This window comes from Natator depressus, chromosome 10, assembly GCF_965152275.1.
Source record: "Natator depressus isolate rNatDep1 chromosome 10, rNatDep2.hap1, whole genome shotgun sequence".
Lineage (NCBI taxonomy): Eukaryota > Metazoa > Chordata > Testudines > Cheloniidae > Natator > Natator depressus.
Window position 1 is genome coordinate 65,092,110 of NC_134243.1, and position 18,988 is coordinate 65,111,097.

Sequence of the window (18,988 nt, forward strand, 5' to 3'; positions counted from 1 at the left end):
GAGCTAGCGTGCTAAAAATAGTGTGAATGTTGCTGCACCAGCAGAGGCTCGGGCTAGCCACCCGAGCTCAGACCCAGCAACGTCCACACTGCTATTTTTAGCTTGCACAAGCCCTATTAGTATGAGTCTGTCTACCCAGGCTGGGAAGCTCACTCCCAGCTACAGTGTAGACGTACTCTAAGAAGAGCCAATGACCAGACACTGCTAACATGACACTGAGATAGCTCTTTGATACAGGGACCATCTCTGCCTAGGTTTGTACAGCATCCAGCACAATGGATAAATGTGAAATATTTATGCCTTTCATATTACTAGAAAGTGCTAATTTTTGTCAGATATTTATGAATTGTTTAAGAAAGAATTAACCTATCATGCTAAATGACCATTTATTACTCACTATGAAGGGTTTTTTTCCCTTCCTTGTTTCGATTTGCACTTTTGTTGATGCATTATAGGGCTCATGATTTGATCCTGTGGTGTGTAAGGTGTTGTAGTTAGTCATGTTAGTCTAAATTAGCTTCGTCATTATTTGTATAGTTGGGAGTCAAAGGATGCACATGATTCTTTCAATAAACAGCTGCTACTGTGGTTTACAGTTAGTATAAATGTGCAGTAACTTTTGTGACACCGCTGAAAGGCTGGGACCTGATTCATGGGCAATAAAACTATGTTGGTCCTAATGTGGACACTGCATTTGTAACAACCTGGGAGGTGCAGTGGGTCCCTGAGGAGTGTCAAGGTGTCGGAATTATGCTTGACTTAGGGACTTTCTGTGCCAAGTTCATTACTTTTAAGACCAATAAAGTGAAAACAGCAGCTTTCAGGGAAGTAGAACAGGGATGCTTCTAAGCAAAACCTGGGCCTAACTCTCATCAGAAGCTAATGAAGAGGGAGTACTACTTCCTACTAGTAGATGATTTTTATACTGGATAAAGTTAGGAAGAAGATTAATAGTAATGCTGCCAAACTAAAAAGGGCCCAGTAATTTGGAAGGCAGTTGAACAAAAGGAACTTCTTGCTTGGATGGACATTATTCTTCAATGTGCCTTGTCTGAAGACTTCCAAGGAAGTCCACAAGAGCCTATGGTTGTTGCTTCTTTCCAAGCTAGAGTGTAAAAGTTTTCCAGGGTATGCTATCAGGACATTCTGCACCATCTATGTGAGATGAATCGGAAAGATGCTGATGCAAAGGTGTTTCAAGAAATCCACCTACTGCAAGCCAGGCTTACAAGGAATTTCCAGAAGCTTTACACTTGTGCACAGACTCCGTGTGTCAAAAAATGCCAAGTGCAGATGAGTGGTGCACAGTCCAATAGTGACTTGCACCTGACTGTCCTCCTGGTTCTGGAAACTGGGTATATATGAAATATCTGTATTTATTCTGTTACATATTTACTTACTATGGGGGAAAATATCCCCTTGATTTATGTCTTTCTCAAACTTCTTACATCTTATTACTATATGAGATACATTGTGAAGTTGGAGAGTTCTGCTTCCATTAAGGGAATAAGAGAGGAATGTTCTGCCTGTTATATAAGATTTCTGTTTACTGCCTATTGGGAAGACCCTCACAACTCTGGGTATGTATCATCTCCAGGACGTAATCTACACATGAATGCCCATAGAATGTATGAACATTCTTCAACTGCGGATCAGCTGAAGGGCTGGACAATGCCTGCAGTATTTCCATTATCCAAAGGAAAAGATACCTCTCCATTCATTTACCTGCAGGTCTTTTGGTTTCTCATCCACATTGCTTGCATCAATGCTTGTCTTCTGTATTCTCTGCAGCTGTCCCAGTCTTCTAGGAAAGGATCTCTAGGTGAGTTTACAAAATCTCTGCCTTGGGGGATGAATACATTTGACTTCAGTCAACCCTCAGTTTTTGCACATTTGAACGGAACAGGTTTTACATATGAAGGAAGTCAATGTTAGTTTGGTTTTTTGAAATATTTTTAAAAAAATTGTGTGTGTAAACAAAGTGTGTACACATGTGAGAATGTGTGTGTTTATTTACAACTACATATATCTATTAAAGAAGATGGCTTAACTTGCAAAATTCGGATCTAGATTTCCAACATCTGAAGCTTTTGGTTCTGTCCATTACAAAATTACAGATCATTTACAAAATTCATGTCTAAATTAAATTTTGAACATCCCAAAGTTTAGTGTGTGTGTCACCCTTTGTGATTTACTCAGAGGAGGAGGCTCCCCAGCCAGCAAGCCAGAATCTTTAGCCAGGTTCTTGAATGTTAACCTGATCCTGCAGGATGTACCATGTTAACATTTTATTGTAACTTTAATACAATTTTAAAAACCAGTTATTTTTTCTTAACCCTCAGAGATGCTCTAAAATGGTGTTTGAAAACCCAGCTCTGTTTTCCCTCCTATTTACAATAACCAGCACAATTCTTCAATCAGAACGCAGTGAGTAGTTTTGTCAAGGTGGAAAAGTTTAGGCTAACAAACCAGGGCTGGGTCTTACATACATTAAATCCAATGGGCATTTTACTATTCATCGCTGTGGGAACAAGATTGAACACCCCCCACCCCACCCCACTGGCAGCTATGAACTGGAAGATACACGTGAACAAACGTGCAATATAGTCAGTTTTCTGACCTTAACTAGAACTTATGGGAACTCGGCAGCATCGCATAGCAACAAGGTAGAATGTTGTCTTATGATGCCAGAAGAATCCAAACTGGAATTGTAGGGGTAGTACAATGAGAACTCTAGGGCAAGTACATACTTTTGGGCAATTGTACTAGAAATGCTATGAAATAAGGAAATGACTGTATGAAAAGGGAAAGAAAAGAGGTGGTGAAATGAAGAAAAGAGGGTAAGAGGTAGCTTCCCAAAGCCAGTGGAAGTAACAAGCTCTTTTGCAAGCCAAGAGATGGCTTCCCAATCAACATCGACACCTGATGATTTCAATATATTTTATTCTCTGTGAGTCTGCATTTTATAACATAAGCTGGGAAAGAGGTGATGAATTTATATTGATAGAGTAGATGGAATTCATCTGAGCATTTTAAAAGGAGCTGGGGCTATGAGCAGAGCTGATTAGAAAGTGGTAACAATTTTCTCATTTGTAAGCGAATTTTTTAAAAATGCGAGAGCAGTTTGGGAGTATTGGTGTGCTTGAGGAGGTTTTGGGGGGAAAACAAATGTATATGTGCAACATTGCTAAGGTAATGAGAGAGAAATAAATATGTATGTAGGAAAGTTCAATAGGACCAGTCCCAGCTGGTGGTGGTTTTCCGTCATACGTGGCTTCCAAGAGCACGTACATTACATAAAATGGAGTCAGTGCAAGACCTCATATTTTAGTATGTTACCATTTAATTATACATCAGTCACTCTACTGGGACTGGCTGGGAGGTCGGGGGAGGAGAAAACCAAGGGGATAGAGCTAACGGAACAAAAGCAAGGGAAACAAGCTCCCAAACTCCTTTGTTATTCCCCTCTAGCTAACCCTGCTAAAGTAGCACCATTCCCAAATGGAGAGGAGGCACCAGGGAGATGTGCTATCGTTCTTGCACTTCTGTGACCTAGCATAGGTCTCCATGCAGGCATCCTCAGAGAAAGCAGATAGAGGATTGCCACAGTACTGTGGGAACTTTTGACTGTGAACCAGACTAACATGGAACGGAGACCCTGGGCAATGCTGCTGCCGCTAGACTTGTCTGTAGGACTAACACGGAGAGTATCCTAGGGTAAAACTATAGGACTAACGTTCATTCATTAACAAAAACAAAGCACTGGGCTCAGGCCTGGAAAATGCAGAGAATTGACAGAGCGTCTATAATGTGGAGCAAGTGGCACTGCCAGAGAGCAGGGAAGAGGGGAATCCATCCGCTATCCTGAAAAATGGCCTCTAGGAGCCTTGGAGGCATATGTCACTAATGTACGTGGAAAAAGCATGCAGGATCCATCACAGGTGACCAAACAAACTAAGACTGTGGGGCACACATTAGGCTCTTTATCCGTCAGGGCTAACCATACAAGGTGCTGCTGAGGTCTCCTGTGAGCTATTAAGCACTCTCCACTAACATTAAAGTCAATGGGAATTGAGGGTGCTTAGCACCTTGCAGGGCTGGACATAAAGATGTTCAAAGAGAATGATCATCCCCTACTGATATTAGCCCAACAAGACATCAATCGATGGCTTCCCACCTGCCTAGCGCCATGCAGTTCCTGGAAGCAGGCTCCTGGAAGTGGACGCAAGGTCCCTGCAGCCCCTACGCGCATGGGTGCCCAGGGACTCTCTGCGTGCTGCCTAATGCCAGCTAAGCAGCTCCAATTGGCCAGGAACCGCGACCAAAGGGAGCTGCAGGGGTGGTGCCTGCAGACAGGAGGGCAGCGTGCGGAGCCTCACTGGCCGGCCATGCGCCTGTGGGCTGCACTGCAGGGACCTGGCGGCCCCTTCCTGGGAGCCACAGTAAGCACTGCTCCGTACTCCAAAACCCTGCCCAAGCCCGGAGTCCCCTCCCGTACCCAAACTCCCTCCTGGACCCTGGACACCCCCAACACCCCAATCCCCTGCCCCAGGACCTTCCTGCACCCCAAACCCCACATCCCCAGCCCCACCCCAGAGCTCTCATGCCGCCCCTACACCCCAACCTCCTGCCCCACACCAAAACTCTCCCCCAGAGAGTGCGCCCCACACTCCAAACCCCTGGCCCAGGCCTGAGCCTGCTCCTACACCCCAAACTCCTCATTCCGGGCCCCACCCTAGAGCCTTCACCCCCTGCCCTGAGCCCACTCCTGCACCCCAAACCCCTCATCCCTGGACCCACCCCAGAGCCCATACCCCCAGCCAGAGCCCTCACCACCCCGTACCCCAAACTCCTGCCCCAGCCTGTAGCCCTCTCCCACACCCTGAACCCCTAATTTATGGTCCCAGCCCAGAGCCCATACCCCCCCACACACCAATCTCCTGCCCCAGTCCAGAGCCCTTTCCCACACCCCAAACCCCTCATCCCTGGCCTCACCCCATAGCCCACACCCCCAGCCAGAGCCCTCACTCCCCTCCCACAACCCAACCCCCTGCTCCAGTTAGTGAGGGTGTGGGAGAGTGAGTGATGGGGGGATGGAGTGAGCAGGGGCGGAGCCTCATAGAAGGGGTGGGGCAGAGGCGGGGCCTCAGGGGCAGGGCAGGGGTGTTCGGTTCTGTGCTATTAGAAAGTTGGCAACCCCAGTCACCATCTCAGTCTCCTTCATCTGCTGTATTCTCAACACCAGTTGCTGCGCTTGCTGTTGGTTTCATTGCAAAGGGTTGTGGTAGATTCTCCACCACTGGTGAGTTTTAAATCAAGATTGGATGTGTTTCCAAAAGATCTGTTGTAGGAATTATTCTGGGGAAGCTCAATGGCCTGTGTGATATAGGAGGCCAGACTAGATTAACACAATGGTCCCTTCTCACCTTAGACTTTAACCAGACTTTAACCAGAAGGGACTCAAGTTCTCTCTGAAAGCAGATGGGCCATATTTTTCTTTTCTGTGGAAGTACCCCTCAGATCAGACATTCTTGGCTCTAATGTGATTCTCCAGCATCTCCTCTCCTCAATTATAGAGGCCAAACATGGTCCCTACATTTTTACAGGCTTTGACACCTGCAAGTATTTGATGCTGACCTGTGTTTCCTTACGTCCGATCTAGGCACTTCCTATCGCGACCCACACGCCCTCCCAGGTTGGTAATGTCCGAGTGCTTCTATTCTACCTTTTGTGGGAATGGACTGAGTTGCTCTAGCAAACAACTCCTCCCATTTTGAGTGTGTGGGAAATAAGGGAAGGAAATAAGGCTTGGCTGCGGCATCCTGCTGGCAGTCGGCTGAGGAGGAGGGCCGGACTTCTCCACCTCTGCCGAACTGACACAAGTGCCATGCGTGTCTAGCTGGGTTAAAATGGAAATAGCTGTAGTCCTGTGCCACCAACGTTGATTTTTTTAAACTCTGCCGTGGATGTTGTTAGGTCCCTGTCAGCCCATCCCTCGTTCGTGATGGGTTTCCCCTCTCCACTCATGTTAGTGCCCACTAGCCCTGATCAGCCATAGCCAACCCAACCCACAGTGCTTGCTGTGCTCAGAGGCACATATGAAACTGGGCAGGGAACAGGGATAGACAAGTAATCCAAGGCAGGGAGAAACCTGGACCCGGGCACTGAATGTGGAATTCAGGGGATAGGGCGACCTGTGGGAGAGACGTGAAGCAGATAGGTGGTCGACGCAAGCCCTGCTGCCACCCTCTATGCTGACATGGGTTCAATCCTGAAAGGTGCAGTCAGTACTGCCCAGCAGGCTTTTGATCCCTCACCAAATAGGGCTTGTAATTAGTAACTCTGGTGTCCTAACAAAGAAGTAACAAAAAAACAAAAAAAACCCAAACAAACCATAAAATGCCAATGTCAAGCTTCACTGGAATCACATGAGGAAATGTCTATCCACCTGCCAAAGAAGAGGGGAAAACTGGTATGAAAAAATGTACTTCCCAATTTCTAGCAGGGTGCTACAAACAGTGAGCTTGATCCTTCAAGTTTCCTGCAAACTCCTAGTAAAGTCAGTGGGAGCTCCAGGAATAGAGGGTTTGCAAGGTTGTGAGTAATGGCAAGTAAAAGAGATAATTGCAAACTAATTATCTGAATCCCTTCCAAACTGAGGTTGGCTCACTAACATTCCAATTTAACATTCCAAGAAAACAGAGACAACTTAGATGTAGGCTTGGTCCCCAACTGTGTTAATTTTGCAGACATAACAATATGCACAACATTCAGTACTGATCTGTCCAATACATTTGGTAGCAACTTCTCTGACTTGCTCTGAATTTGTCAATTTTATTTTGCGTGTGATCAGTGGCCATATGAATATTATTAGGTTCAATAAATAAACCACAGTTATGACGATGCCTGAGTATTCTTGCTAAAGAGACCTTGATGCAGCAGGAAATGGCTTTCTTTGAGATAAGGCCGGTTTGAATGTGGTAATAAAGAGATGGTTGCATTTTAGGTGACAAAAATACAATTTTGGATTTTGTTCTTGTTGGAAATGCAGTTCTGAAACTGTGCACCTGGAGCATTCGAAGCATTCTAGTGAGGAATCCAACGACGAGACAAACCAACCGTACCAAGGACTCACTGGCCTGCGTAACTTGGGCAACACTTGCTACATGAATGCAGTTTTGCAGTGCCTCTGCAGTATATCCCCGTTGGTGGAGTATTTTCTCTCAGGGAAGTATGTAACAGCCCTAAACAAGTAAGTAGATTTATTTGCTCTCTGTTTTATTATTACTATTTATTATTTGTATTGCAGTAGCTCATAGGAGCCCCAGTCATGGACTGGGAACCCATTGTGTCAGGCGCTTTTACAAACACAGAATAAAAAGACTGTGCCAGTGCCAAGCAGCTTACAAGCAAAGTATTTGGGATGTGTTTTTCCATCTCAGTGTTGCAAGTTTTTCCAAAAGAAATGAAGTTTCAGCTGGAGCCTGGCGTTAGAAAGCACAGAAATACTCATCTGTACAAGGAAACCAAAAGCAGCACACTTTGCTCTGACTTCCCAGGCCCCACACACCATCTCTGCCTCTTCCTCAACTTGCTTTTCCTGGCCAGTGTTCACCTTCTGGCTTCTCTCTGAATTCCCTCTTCTCTGGCCTATGCGGGCTGTTCTACCACATTCATTGTTGTAGGATCTGAGCGCCTTCCTGTGGTGCAGTAAGCAATGTGACTAACCTGTCACCCATTTGTTCTCTCATCCCCTCCACTGGGGTGAAGCATGTGCAGTGCATTGCATTCTGTTTGTTTATTTACTTGGAGGCAGTTGGTTTGGTTTGAATATACGCGCTACTGCGTATTTATGTTAGAGAAGGCACGGTCAAAGCAATGCAACTTACACTTGGAGCTTTGGAAGGTGGTGAGGTTTATGATAAGTCTTAGTTCCTGGGGGAGTTTGTTCCACAATCTTAGACTGGCCCCTGAGAAAGTTCTGTCTCGTGCACAAATGAGCTTGCCTTTCCTGTGGAGAGTTCTGTCATGCCAAAAGAGTGAAGCTGTTGACCAGGGTCTTGGTCGCAGAGCTTTAGATAATCTTTCAGATATCCTGGGCCCAGGCCGTGGAGCACTGTGAAGATAAGGATCAAGACCTTGCATTTGATTCAATATTCTATGGGAAACAAGTATAGAGAGAGGAGGCAGGTCTGATGTGCTTGTGGAAGCCTCTGTTAATGAGGAGAATGGCTGCAGTGTTCCGTACTAACTGGAGTTTCCCAAGTGCTGAAGACTTCACTCCCAAGTATGTTGCATTGCTGTAGTCCAGCTGAGAAGGGACCAAGGCATGAATAACTGAGGTTAGGTCATTCACCAGCACAGGATGGAGACTTCTAGCCAACCAGATGATAGAGAGCATTACTCATGGATGCTGCTACGTGAGAGCTTAGCATCAGCGAGGAATCCAAGAGTACTCCTAGACTACAGACTGAAATAGCCTATTGTGAGTGTGACCCTTCAACAGACTCTGCACTGTGGCTATGGCCTCCTCAGAATGTTTCCTTTGCCCATTCAGCTTGGCTTTTGTGTTCACGTTTTAAGCACAGCCACCACATCTTTGTACTCCAGCTAAAGCTCCCTTTTATTCTACTCAGGGAAAACGGTGAGGTTGCTACCGCCTTTGCCTATTTGATGGCCGATATGTGGCTGGGAGAGTTTGAGTGCATCTCACCAGAGGTGTTCCGTTCAGTCATTGGCGACTTATGCCCGGCTTTTACCAAGAAGACTCAGCAGGACGCCCAGGAGTTTCTGATTTATGTACTGAACGAATTACATGAGGCTCTTAAGAAGGTAAGACCGCAGTTATGGCCTTCTGGGACTGTGAAGTGTCAGTGCACATCTGCCTCCTCTCTGCAGTTCATTACTGAAGAGCATGGATACAATAATTGTCTCTCTCTCCCTCCATACTGTACAAAACGGTGCTGTTAAAATCATCATCTCTCCATTTTCTCCAACTACTACACACAGTGCAACCTTTAACCCCTTCATTAGCTTCCTATTACCACATCCAATTCAAGCTACCTAATCCTCCATCTACACCTCTGCTGTCATTTCCTCCTCCTCACCCTCTAGTCTCTATACTCTTCCCTATCATGCTTCCTCCCTGTGCCAAGCATCTTGTCTGCCCAGATCCACCTCTACTTCTTTCTTCCTTCAAATCCTTTCTTAAACCACTTTACCAGCATTAAGTCCCTCCAGCCTATCTGCTCTCAGCACTGTCCAGTGGTTTCTCATCTTCCTTTGGTTCTTTGCTCTTTGTGATAGGGGGCATGGCTTACTGTGGATATATAAAGCGCTGCAGAGTAACAGGGTTCTATACATCATTTTAAATCATCATTAATACCAAATGCTAACTTATGTAGCCAGTTGCCAGGTAATCTGATTTGTAAAAAGAAAAGGAGTACTTGTGGCACCTTAGAGACTAACCAGTTTATTTGAGCATGAGCTTTCGTGAGCTACAGCTCACTTCATCGGATGCATAGCATATCGTGGAAACTGCAGAAGACATTATATACACACAGAGACCATGGAACAAAACTTCCTCCCACCCCACTGTCCTGCTGGTAACAGCTTATCTAAAGTGATCATCAAGGAGGGCCATTTCCAGCACAAATCCAGGTTTTCTCACCCTTCCCCTCCCCCCCCCAGACACACATACAAACTCACTCTCCTGCTGGTAATAGCCCATCCCTCTTTGAAACCTCTCTTTATAATGCGCATGATAATCAAGGTGGGTCATTTCCAGCACTAATCCAGGTTTTCTCACCACCCCCCCCCCACACACATTGTTCCATGGTCTCTGTGTGTATATAATGTCTTCTGCAGTTTCCACGATATGCTATGCATCCGATGAAGTGAGCTGTAGCTCACGAAAGCTCATGCTCAAATAAACTGGTTAGTCTCTAAGGTGCCACAAGTACTCCTTTTCTTTTTTCTTTTTACGAATACAGACTAACACGGCTGTTACTCTGAAACCTGATTTGTAAATGCACTCAGTGCTCTCACAGAAGTTATCTGTGTACCAAAGCTCTGCTTTAGAATGATCGTAGAGAAAAAATCAGATGATTTTTCTTGCCCCATTTACGATTCCAGGCTAGACGTCTCAGCACTGTGATTACTTAGCTTGGACAGCAAGTTAGAAGCTAGAAAGCTACTATGGTGACATCAAGTGTTACTGCTGTTCGGGGAAATGCTGACAGTCTCTGGATTCTATCCCTGCAATCCGCTGCTCGGGCAGGGGGTTCAGTTCAGTTAGCTCAGCCCTACAGCTCCCGTTTACACCTTTGTTGTTTGCTCTGCGGTTGAGAATCCTGAAGGTGGCGGAACAAGGGAGTGCTCCATGCTGGACCCTATCGTGAGAAGCAATAGAAAGTGGTTCCTTCATGCAGAGAAAATAAAAGAATATGCCTCCCAGGGAAGCACTGTTGGAAGGAAGAGAAGGGCAGGGTGTTTGACACATGAGCCTGGGGAGGAGTTTGAAAGTTGTACAAAAGAAAACAGTGCGAGGCTGTAGCTAAAGAGATCTTAACAAGGCCTTGACCCCGCAAAGACTTAGGCATTTGCTCAACTCTGCACACCATGAGTAGCCCTACTGATGTCCGTGGAGCTACTCAGTGTGCAATGTTAAGCGCATGTTTACGACTCGGCCAAACAAAGGCTTCAAACGGCGATGGGCTGATGGCTGGAGGTGCTGATAAATGGAGCTGGGTGAGCCATACATTTCAAATAGTATTCATTACAAATATTCCCCCTTTCTTGGTTAGCTCATCCTTCACAAACCCAGTCCTCGTTTCAGAAAGGTATTTTCTCATCTGTAAGTATTTGCTAGAAGTTCTGAAGAATAATTTTCTGTCTAAATTAATGTGGAATAAGCTCTTCACAAACTGTTGACCTCAACTGTTCGTTATTTGTGTTGTGTGACTGATCTAGCTTCTGCTTCCTGAATGAATGACTGAAGATATTCTTTTTTAAACGTATGACTAATAAACTTCTGGTTTGGCTTTTCAGACAACTTCATGCTAAGACTCATGAAAACATTGGAATTTGTTAACTGAATTCTCACAATTTAACTAATCTCTCCCCATGAGTCAGAGTGAACTCGACAGTGATGCTTTTATTCATGAATCACTATTCAACTAGGCCCTACTTATAAATATGGATTGCAATGTCTTATAAAGAAGCAGAATAAATAATGGATTATTATGAATAATAGGTTTTTACTGCCATCTGGGATCATGTGTGCTTTCTTGACAACCAGTACAAAGCATGTTTAGATGTTTTTATAAGGGTCAGGGTCAGTAGTTTGTTAGTGTTTTTTTTTTCTTTCTCTTTTTTCTTTTTCTTACAGTCATACAAAAGGAGATGCTATGGGAACACATCCACTTCTAGGGAAGATAGGGGAACTGGCAGTGAAACATCAATCATCACCCAGCTCTTTGAGGGGCAGCTCAGTTATGACATTTCATGCCTGGCGTGTCAGACCACCACAGATAAGAACGACGTCTTTACAGTTCTCTCTCTTCCCATCCCTTCTGAGAGTGCCTGCTCTCTACAGGTAGGAATTCTAATAGCTCCTCCTAGCTTCTGGTGGTCTCTGCTCAGTATAGGGATGGAAGGTTTATGTTAACAGACCATCTTAAGGAAATATGTTCCCAGCACATGCTGGTTCCAGGGCATCATCTAAAAGGGACACACTCTTTTCAGTAGAGAATTTGGCCCTAGGGCTAGAGGAGATGCTAGATCAGACTTACATTGTCCCTTTGGCTGTTAATAGTGTAGCTTGTGTTGTTTGCAAATGTCCCTGAATTGCTGTGGAGTGAGGAATGGCCAGAGAAATGTCGATTTTATTTTGTATTGTATAGAAAGCAACTGTGAGGCATTTTCTTTCAAATTCTCACTTATCAAAATGCTTCCTTAGAGGAAAACACATTAAATTTTAGCTGCTTTGTATTCTAAGTGCACTCACAGAACTGTACCTAGGCACTCTGGCCCCCTACTGTTTTTTTTTTTTTAGATGATACGAGTTACGATATTCTAGAGTAATGATAATGCATTTTATTTTTGCATATTGGTACAGTACATAGACAATAAAAGCTACTGTATGATTCTTTTAGGTGCCACATTAATTTTCACACAATCCTTTAACATCTCTATAGTATCCTCCTATATAACCTTTAAGAAGTAAACTCGATATGGACTGAAAATAACCGTAAAGTAAATATGGATACTGCACTGACTTAATGGCATAAAACATATTCAGAAAGACATAAAATTGCATTTCTGTTTATAAAAACAAGTGATAGTGATGGTTTTCCATACCACAGTGAGACTGTGGCTAGAATAAACAGCCACCTCTCTCAACGGGGAATAAAAGGGACTCAAAAGTAAACAAAGAATGAATTTACCATGGAGATGGATTACCTAGCAATTGAATTACCACCATAGCATCTGATTCTGTATAAGCAGAAGCCATCCTTTTTCTGGCCTTTATATAAGGAAAACAGCCATGGGGAGAGGGAGGGGGGAATTTGTAAGATTTCTGTCTTTTACCTTTTGCATTGTGATTTCATTTTCCTAAGAAGAGTATTGATTATTGTTTGCTTCCTGGTATAATATTATGGTTGGCTTATACCTGATCATTTCTCCTGCTGAATCCTGCCAAGCAAATTGTGATTATGCCCCATTAAAGGTGAAGGATTATAGCAGCACGGCTTGTTTGTATAAGGCCAGTGTGGGAAGTATCATTTATTTGGGGAAGCTATGTTGTGACAGCTTATAAGAGGCATGACACATCCTGCATCTTGGCAGGGGGTTAGACTAGATGACCCTTGTGGTCCCTTCTAACTCTGTGGTTCTATGACATTTGACTTCTGGCCAGGCGAGGCAACACAAACACCTAGGGCTTTGTCTCCACTGCAGAGTTTTGTTGACAAAAGTTTAATTAAGGCCCTTTAAATAAACCGCTGGTGCGTGTCCACACTATGCTCCCTGTGTCGGCAGAGCGCATCTGCACTAGCAGTTCTTGCGTTGACACAGAGAGCAGTGCACTGTGGGTAGTTATCCCACTGTGCAACTGGCGGCAGGGTGCTTTGGGAAGGGTTTGCAATGTCTCATGGGGCAGGTACAGCATCACACGATGCAGTTTCTCAATCGCATGGTTCCAGGGGCATCCTAGTAGATTGCCAGCCGCTTTTCAACTGAAGTGTGGTGGGGAGGGGGACTGTGTGTGTTGGGGAAGAGTGTGAAAGACTTTTGGGAGGAGTGTATATGTGAGAGAGACAATGTATGTTCGGGAAGTGTGCTTCCGCACTGTATGCTGTCTCTTTAAGTTTAGACAGCAGGTGGAGCGATATCTCCACCCCCTAACCTGCGCCTCCCCCCCCCCCCCTGCAGCAGCAGCTGGCTCTGCCTACCTGCAGTCCACACTAATGGTTCTGTGAGTTCCTCCCAGTTCTCCCACAGCATCCTCAGCAGCTCTGTGAGCTCTCCAGGCTGCAGAATGTTGAAGCTTCCCATGCAGGACAGCTGAGTTCAAAACAATGAGCAGAGTGGTCATGGTGCGCATTGTGGGATACTGGGGGAGGCCAGTTATGTCAACATAACGAACCGCAGCGTCTACACTGATGCGTTGTCGCTTTAACTTTGCCTCAAAACACTCTATGCCTCTCATTGAGGGGGTTTTATTTTGTCGGCAAAACAGTAGTTTTGTTGCCGAAAGTGGCATTGCAGTGTGTAGGCCTCCACACTTTTGCCGCCAAAACTCTGCAGTGTAGACACGGCCTAAGTGTGGAGGCTGAAGAAAGTATATGGCTGTGGTGACTGTGAAATCCGATTATGCTGTGCTTCAGTGTGAGACAATGCCAATGCCATGGTTATAGTGGCTAGATGGACACATCAGCGAAGTGATGGCCCTGGTCTCGTAGAGAAGGGAGTCAGGAACAGACTAGCTGGGTCACAGCCCAGAATGCTACAAGCACAGGTCACAGCGGACATGTTTCTTTGCCAGTGCATATCTCACCAGCAGCCCCACTCCAGATCTGCCCCCAGTGCAGATATCCCTATTGGTCTCTTCCCCTGTACAGTAAATGGCCTGTGGTTTTACCTGTCTGGGCAACTGAAAATTGTCCCTAGCCCAAAATTAGAGGCCTTTTAAAAAAAAAAAAGAGCCAAGGTATGTTCAGCATCCTGGGCCAGTCTGCCCTGAAGGTGTCAATTCCCTGATGTGAGAGTGCAATTGCTGGCCAGTTAATGGAGCATTGTGACAAGTGAATCAGAGGGAGGCTCCTTATTCTGTTCTCTGTAATAAAGTCTGAATCAGGCTGGGTGGCAACAAGTAAGTCACAGTAACAGAAAAACAGCTAAAGGAGGGCACAGGGAGTGTTGACTAAAAAGGCCTGTTTTACTTGTGCAATATTTACTTTGTTTTACAGTTGGGGGAAGCAACAGTAGAATCACAAGCAGCCCAGAACTTCTTCATTTTCCTCTCTCAACACTTCCTCCTAAGCATGGAAGTCCCTCTCCCCACCCCCCGCCCTGTCCTATTTTTGCAAACAGGGCAGGTGGCTCATCCCCTTGGGGTAACTGTTATCCTTTCTGCCCCTCCCTGTGCTGTGCTTTGCCCTCTGCCACCATCTGGGAGTGCCTCACCCCTGGGCTGACCTCTGGCTCCTTGGTCCCTCTCCTGCCCCTGCCTCCAGCTGTTTGACACCCTTCCACGCACAGTCAGATTCCACCCCTTGCTCAGAGCCTGCCCATCTCCCTCCCCGTCCAATTTACCCCCTTTAACCTTTTTAATCCCCAGTGAGGGCAGCTTCAGCTGATGTTACTGAGCAATGAGCATGCTTAGTGGGGGCCAAGCGGCACTCAGCACCTTGCCCGCCTGCCACCCCACCAGGGTCCTAGTGCTGGGGAGGCTGCTCCGTCAGGGGTCACTAGTGGGGCCTGCCCCGCTCACCCTGCCCTACTTATGGCCCTGTACACTCATAATGTCACACCCTCACTAAATCATGTGGCACAAATGACCTCTGCAGTGTACAAACAACACTGCACAAGTTGCCTTGCATAAGATGACTTCTGCAAACAGGCTTATTGAGACACCCTCTCTAACCCGGCTCAGTGGTCAGAAATTCACGTCTCTACACAGAGGTGTAGTGTTTGTTTTACCAAACACGTTCTCCTTTCACAGGACTGCCTTGAATGTTTCTTTCAACAAGACACACTGACCTGGAACAATCAAATTCACTGCTCCTTCTGTGGAACTAAGCAAGATGCTGCAGTAAAGGCCAACATAGGCAAGGTGCCAAAGATGGTTATTTTTCACTTAAAGAGGTACAGACTGCATCTGGCAGGACAGCTATGTCTCCTCTGATTTACATGGGATGTAAGAAGGTCACTTGCATTCAGAGGGAAGGGAAAATCATTGCATAGTCTTTTTACACATACAGTACCTGGATAGTTACAAAACAGGAAAAGCATGTGAGTCGGACTCCTGATAAACCCAGAAAATGTGTTACTTTATCGAATCCATCAAATTGCATCCATCTCAGTGCATTTTTGTCCTGCTTCTCCCTTTGCAATAGAGACAATTCTGAAAGGGGAGGGGTTGGTCATAGAGGGGAAAGTGATAGAATTGTGGAATTAATGAAGAAAGATGGGTGTTTGTTGTAAAACTGGATCACATTAATAAATGGAATTTTACAGTACAAATGATGCTCGTCCTGATAGCCGCTTACAGAGCTACTAGCTACTGTGATGGACAAAATAGAGAACAGTGTTCTGCCACATCAACAATGCAATTAGGGCATTATTCCTCGACCCATCCCTTTACAAAGCTCGGGGGGGGGGGGGCAGAATGTACAATTGCATTTGAGCCCAAGATTTTAAAATTGTGTGTTCTGTAGCCATTTTGCCCTCAACAGTGGAGTGGGTGAGGAAATCAAAGAATCTGCAAGTTTGGGCTACAACTTCATAGTTGGGTTATTTCAATGCCCAGCACTTCTTGTTAAGTTTGATCATGTATCAATTATTTTTAAAAAGTGATCATTTCCTGCTCCTTCCGTGTATCCATCTCGCTCCTTCCATTCTTCTCACTAGCTCCTCAGCTAGTATTACTCTGCCATGGTTCGTGCCGCAATGGCCAAAATCAGTGCTAAAGTTGGATGTAGTGTCCCCCGTTGAGCATGCATCTTGTGACAGATTGACAGTGCACTCGTTGGTCCCTTCCTTTCAGTCCCAACACTTCTATTCTAATAAAAGAACATTTCACAAAGCACGAACCTGCTTGTTCTTGCTATAAAATGTCACTTGCAATCTATTTATTTAATCTTTCTTTGGGGCAGTAATTTTCTACCTGCTTGCAATAATCCTTAGCATTAAGAGGAGAGCACTTCACATTTCAAAGAGCTGAGCAGGCGGTAGCTAGTTATTCCTCCCAATGCCCAGGTGAAGGTAAGCACGTGCAGCATTACAAGAACTGAAAGCATTTGTAGTGGAAAATACTGTCTCAGAATGTTTTATTTTCAGGTTTGACTATCAAGGCAGCTACAAAAGGAAACTGGGGACTAACATCTACTATCCACTAAGCAACTTGGATCTTTCGCCTTATATTTATCCACTCTTTCGGAAGAATCCAAAATACAACTTGTGTGCTGTGGTGGTAAGTTGGATGCAAAGTTATAGCCTAGCTTTATTGGGAATACTATGAATGTTTGTTTGAATGAAATCAGGTTTCAGAGTAGCAGCCGTGTTAGTCTGTATTCGCAAAAAGAAAAGGAGTACTAGTGGCACCTTAGAGACTAACCAATTTATTTGAGCATAAGCTTTCGCTGAAGTGAGCTGTAGCACACGAAAGCTTATGCTCAAATAAATTGGTTAGTCTCTAAGGTGCCAGAAGTACTCCTTTTCTTTTTGTGGATACAGACTAACACGGCTGCTACTCTGAAACCTGTGGCACCTTAGAGCCTCTAAGGTGCCACAAGTACTCCTTTTCTTTTTGTGAATGAAATCAGTCATTGATCTTGGTCCTACGCAAACAAGCAGGCAAGTCCTCTCTGCCTCAGCACCCAAAGTTTACAGAACAGGGAAAAAAAATGGTACAGATACAACCGTCACTGACTTATACACAGCTGGCATTTCAGAATTAGGAGATGCTTCCTCAACTAACCCATTACTGATAAAATTAACACATTTTTCATTGGCTAATGGAAGATGGCTGGGTACCCCGACTGAAAATTCTCTGGCTTTCAGGATTGAATGCTAGTTACAGGCCTGTACACAGATACAATTTGAGGATCAGGGCATCATGGAATATAACACGCTAGTCCCCAACCCTGTTATAACATGGCTTGGTCTTGTCTGTGGTGATGGAGCCAAATTGCTGTTTAACTGTGACTGGCTTAGAATTGTGTTACAGGTCTGTACGATGATTAACACAATTTGGTACTACCTGTACAGTGATATCAAACCTCTTTTATTACTTGGGCATGATAGTATGGTATTATTATGCAGTACCCCACAGGGTGCCAATTCCTGTGTAGATAGACCCTGTGTCAAGCCAGTGAAATAATTAAATACAGGGCAAACATTGAAAGATAGAACAGGTCAGTGATCCCTTCAAGCTAATTGCACTTTTTTGTCCAACTCTGGATGCAGGCTGTTTAGTAAATACCCTATTTCTTTTCCTCACGCTGATTGAAAGTGCTTCCACCTGAAAGCTTCTAAACACAAGGACGGCTCCTTCAGCCCTTGAGTGTGGGTAAACAGTGTTCAGTTTCTGGGCCTGGTCAATGTGAGTTTTGCTGGGAGATGGATTGCCAGGTCAGAGCTGCTAGCTGGGCTGTAAGTTTGATCTCCCAATGTGAAAAAAATGTGATTATTGGCCAGACAGCACTGACTTGCTCTTCTTCCGCAGAGCTCTACCTATTTCAAGTGTTTCTTTGGGGTAAAGGGAAACTGGAATCTTATTTTTTCCCATCATTATAATAGCTGAGTGCAAATAAAAATGATCACCAGATCCCTGGCTTTGAGTCTTTGCTAAAATTAAAGTGATTTCTCTCTCTCTCAACTTTGTTGTTGTAGAACCATTTTGGTTATCTGGATGGTGGCCATTATACGGCATTCTGCAAGCACACGCTCACCCAGAACTGGTACAGCTTCGATGATGCACAGGTCAGCGAGATTCCACAATCCTCAGTGCAGTCTGCTGCAGCTTATCTCCTATTCTACAGCTGTAAAGCCTTCTCTGTACCTACCAAAACCCATAAGTACTAGGAAAATGTCTCTGTGAGAACAGTCCAATTATTAGAATTCACTGACAATGGTAGCTAAGTCCCATTTTGCCATTAAACTAGTGCATCTGCATTGCTTGACTGTCTATTGTGATCTTTATGATTGTGCTTAGAAATTGATTTCAAGGGAGAAAACTGAAAGTTGACTTCTGCAGCACAGCATTCAGTAATAAGCGGAGGAGTGTTCCTCTACAAAGCACATCACTTCCCTCTATTAAGTTATTTCTAAAAAGCCTCTCACTAATATTCTTAGCACCATTATTATTATGGTTTGCAAAATGGCAGCACCCATTCTAAACATAGGAGCAATATGGAGCTTGCCTAGAGACAAATCAAATACATGATAGCTTCCTCCAGACAAGTGCTCCCCTCTTCTCTACTGTCCAGGTGCCCCAATCCACTTGCTCTGCCAGAGCTTCCCAAATATAACCTCCTTCCACCCTGCCCACCCCATAGCACTAGTAGATTCAGTATGAAAGCCTATGGACAAAAACAGACAGCTGACAGTGCTAATATTAACGACAGTCTTTAAAGGCAGGGGGCTCCCTTGAGGAAAGAGCTCACATGGCCTCACCCCTGTCCTACACTCGTTGCTCTAACCTCACCCCCCCCACCCAACACACACACACACACACTTCCTCTTTGTGTGGCCTCCCTAATCC

General features: G+C 44.9%; 1 protein-coding gene across 1 annotated transcript; it reads left to right on the top strand.

Moving 5' to 3' along the window:
• Positions 1–2,897: 2,897 nt before the first annotated feature.
• USP50 (ubiquitin specific peptidase 50) lies at positions 2,898–18,328 on the top strand. The gene is made up of 8 exons (XM_074964789.1): positions 2,898–2,950; positions 5,663–5,695; positions 7,052–7,252; positions 8,637–8,832; positions 11,390–11,596; positions 15,227–15,369; positions 16,564–16,696; positions 18,118–18,328. Exons 1-8 carry the CDS (start codon positions 2,898–2,900, stop codon positions 18,307–18,309), a joined length of 1,158 nt encoding a protein of 385 aa, XP_074820890.1. The 3' UTR covers positions 18,310–18,328.
• Positions 18,329–18,988: the final 660 nt, after the last annotated feature.

Bases quoted from the DNA above. Each gene is read 5' to 3' on its own strand.
- USP50 (XM_074964789.1), top strand. From the start codon at position 2,898: ATGGCTTCCCAATCAACATCGACACCTGATGATTTCAATATATTTTAT. The intron at 2,951-5,662 runs GTGAGTCTGCAT...CGTCCGATCTAG, and splicing joins TTCAATATATTTTATTCTCT to GCACTTCCTATCGCGACCCA. The intron at 16,697-18,117 runs GTAAGTTGGATG...TTGTTGTTGTAG, and splicing joins ACAACTTGTGTGCTGTGGTG to AACCATTTTGGTTATCTGGA.